Source organism: Frankliniella occidentalis, unplaced genomic scaffold, assembly GCF_000697945.3.
Source record: "Frankliniella occidentalis isolate FOCC.00 unplaced genomic scaffold, Focc_3.1 Scaffold3415, whole genome shotgun sequence".
NCBI lineage: Eukaryota > Metazoa > Arthropoda > Insecta > Thysanoptera > Thripidae > Frankliniella > Frankliniella occidentalis.
The window spans coordinates 1,131-4,019 of NW_026270474.1; the positions used below are offsets into that span (position 1 = coordinate 1,131).

Genomic DNA, 2,889 nt, shown 5'->3' on the forward strand with positions numbered 1-2,889 from the left:
ACTCCCCCGGCCCCCCCAAAAGAACGTCCGCTAACACCAGCCGGCAAACCCACCCGCCCTGCAGCGCGCCTGCGTACATCGAGGTAGGCAGTCCCGCGCGACAGCGCTGCTGAAGGCGGTGGCCTACGTTGCCCCTGTCGCCCCCGCCGGCCGGCCGGCCGCAGCCGCAGTCCCGAAAAAGCAAACCGGTCCGGGCGGAGGCGGAGGGCCCGGCGGTGTGGTCTGGTGTGGCCCGGCGCGGGCTCGGGTGCGGGCTGCTTGACCGCCCGTCCCCCGGGGCCCCTTTTGCACACCTGTAGCGAGTCGGCGGCGCCAAAACGAGACGATCGGCACGTATCGACAGAGCAGCGCGCCTCCAGGCCAGGAGAGAGATGGATGAATGGGGGCCTCCCGGAGCCTCTGCCGGAGTCTCCAGGCTGCTGCTGGGGCGCCCAAACCCGAGCGGTGACCTCGACGGCGACCCCGCGCCGGCCCCGCGCCGCGCGCGCAGCTCGCACCCACGGGAGAGAGCAAATGCAAAACTCCCGCACGGGCCGCCGCACGCAGGCGCGCGCGCGCGGCACGCGCCCCAAGGCGCGGGAGATAAAAACAAGTTATTTGCACGCGGATATTGCGTACGGCAGACTCGTGAACTCGTGGCATTTTTACGAGGCGCGCCTCGCGGCTCCAGATCCCATCTTTTGACGGCCTGGCGCCGGCAAATGCCATGCGGGTGTTGCAGTAAAGTGACTTGTTCTCCCTGCAGGTGTTCGAGCGTCTGCTCAAGGAGCGGCCCGGCGCGCTGGATAAGGTCCAGCCCCTCGAGGGAGATGTGGGCTTCACCAGCCTGGGCCTGAGCGTGGTCGACCAGCGCACCGTCCTCGAAAACGTGTCCGTCGTCTTCCACATGGCCGCATCACTCAACTTCAAGTCGCCGCTTAAGGTGGCCGTCGAGGACAACACGGCGGGGACGCAGCGCGTGCTCGACTTTTGCTGCCAGATCAAGCAGCTCGTGGTAAGGAGCTCAACTGACCGATCGCGTTACAAAAGTGCACCCGTTGTTCCGACCCTCTGACCCACGCCATGGTTCTGTCCCACAGTCCTTCGTGTACGTATCCACGGCCTTCTGCAACTGCGAACAGGACGTGCTGGAGGAACGGGTGTACCCGCCACGCGTGGACCCCCACTATATCATCAAGCTCTGCTCGGAATCGACCACGGAGACCATTCAGAGCCTTGCACCTGAGTGAGCACCACCACTGACAAGCTTGCAGCAATCAGTCCTGCTAATTTCAAGTTAAATCCTTGGTTAAATCATTTTTACTGTCCTATTAGATTGATGGGGGCGCACCCAAACACCTACACATTCACCAAACAGCTGGCCGAGGCCCTGGTAGATGAATACCACACCAAAATGCCCCTGTCAATAGCGAGGCCGTCAATAGGTAAGGCAGTGTGGGGCTCGATAATGTGTTTGGTGACTGGCCCCGATGCTGACTCTGGCTGCTCCCCCTGCGACAGTGACTGCCGCGCTGCGAGAGCCCATGCCCGGCTGGGTGGACAGCTTTAACGGGCCGACGGGCATCCTCATCGCCTCGGGCAAGGGCGTGCTGCGCTCCATGATGTGTGACGACAAGAACCACGCCGAGGTCGTGCCCGTCGACCTGTGCATCAACGCACTCATCCTACTCGCCTACAAGCGCACCTTGATGACGTAAGTGGGCTCCCTTCACGCCCCGCAGCGAGAAACTGCGACGCCAACGCGAAGTGTTTCCTCGTCGAAAGTACGCGATGCCGTCGTCGGCGTTGTCCGTTTCGTTAGCGAGTCTGGGTTCGTGTTGACAGGCCGGCCGAGGCGTCCAGCACGCCGGTCTACAACGTCTCGTCCAACAAAGTGCAACGCATTACCTGGCGGGAGATCATCGAGCTGGGCAAGGACTGCATCCGCGAGCACCCGTTCGACACCATCCTGTGGTACCCGGACGGCGCGAGCAGGACCAACTGGCTCACCCACACCCTCATCGTCTTCTTCTTCCAGACCCTGCCCGCTTACTTCATCGACCTCCTCCTCACACTCGCCAGACAGAAGACGTTGTGAGTACCCCCCGCCCCCGCTATATCTATCACCAATAGGCTTCACTAAACCTGAACCACTGGAGTCTAATGATCGGGTGTGTCTGCAGCATGGTGCGGGTGCAGCGCAGGATTGCCGCCGGCATGAGCGTGCTCCAGTACTTCACCATGAGGGAGTGGGACTTCCGCAACGACCGCGCCTGGGCGCTGTGGCCGTCCCTGAACGAGCGCGACAAGGAGATCTTTTTCATCAACAACGAGATCCCCGTCGACAGAAACGAATACATCAAGACCATCGTGCTCGGGTCGCGCCAGTACTGCTGCAAGGAGCCCCTCAGCAGTCTGCCCCGCGCGCGCCGCAACCTCAGGATGTAAGTAGCGTGGCGACGGGAGGAGGGCTCCCGAGCCTTCCGAGAGAGTGGCGACTAACTCGATGTCTTCTTGCACGCAGAATGTACTACGTTCACCACACGTGCGTCGTCCTCTTTTACGCGCTGTGCGGCTGGCTGCTGTTCCGCGTCCTGGACACCTCGTACAACCCCATGCGGTCCTGGGCTCTCCTGGGCCAGGTCACCCCCAAGGCGCGACTGCCGTGAACACGCACACGGGCTGCCATCACCATCATTCTCATGAACACCATCACTTCACCAGTCCCGGAGCCACTCGACTGCACGCCCAAACCGACGTGAAAGGGAAAGGGACGCGTGTCGCGGACCGAGCGGCATCCAGATAATCCGAGCGAGACAGAGTGGGGTCGACACAAACGATTTTGGTATTACAGCGGTTGCTCAATCCACAAAGTTAAAAAAATATTTAAGTATTTTTTTTTTGTTACCA

At 61.4% G+C, this 2,889-nt stretch overlaps 1 protein-coding gene across 1 annotated transcript; it reads left to right on the top strand.

Annotated features, from left to right (window-relative positions):
* Positions 1-726: 726 nt before the first annotated feature.
* LOC113207154 (putative fatty acyl-CoA reductase CG5065) lies at positions 727-2,883 on the top strand (the record flags this gene model as incomplete). The annotated part of the gene is made up of 7 exons (XM_052276568.1): positions 727-994; positions 1,080-1,225; positions 1,315-1,424; positions 1,501-1,693; positions 1,825-2,073; positions 2,163-2,423; positions 2,504-2,883. Coding segments are annotated over 7 exons (1,372 nt in total), but the record flags the coding sequence as incomplete, so codon positions are not given.
* Between the last annotated feature and the right edge of the window lie 6 nt (positions 2,884-2,889).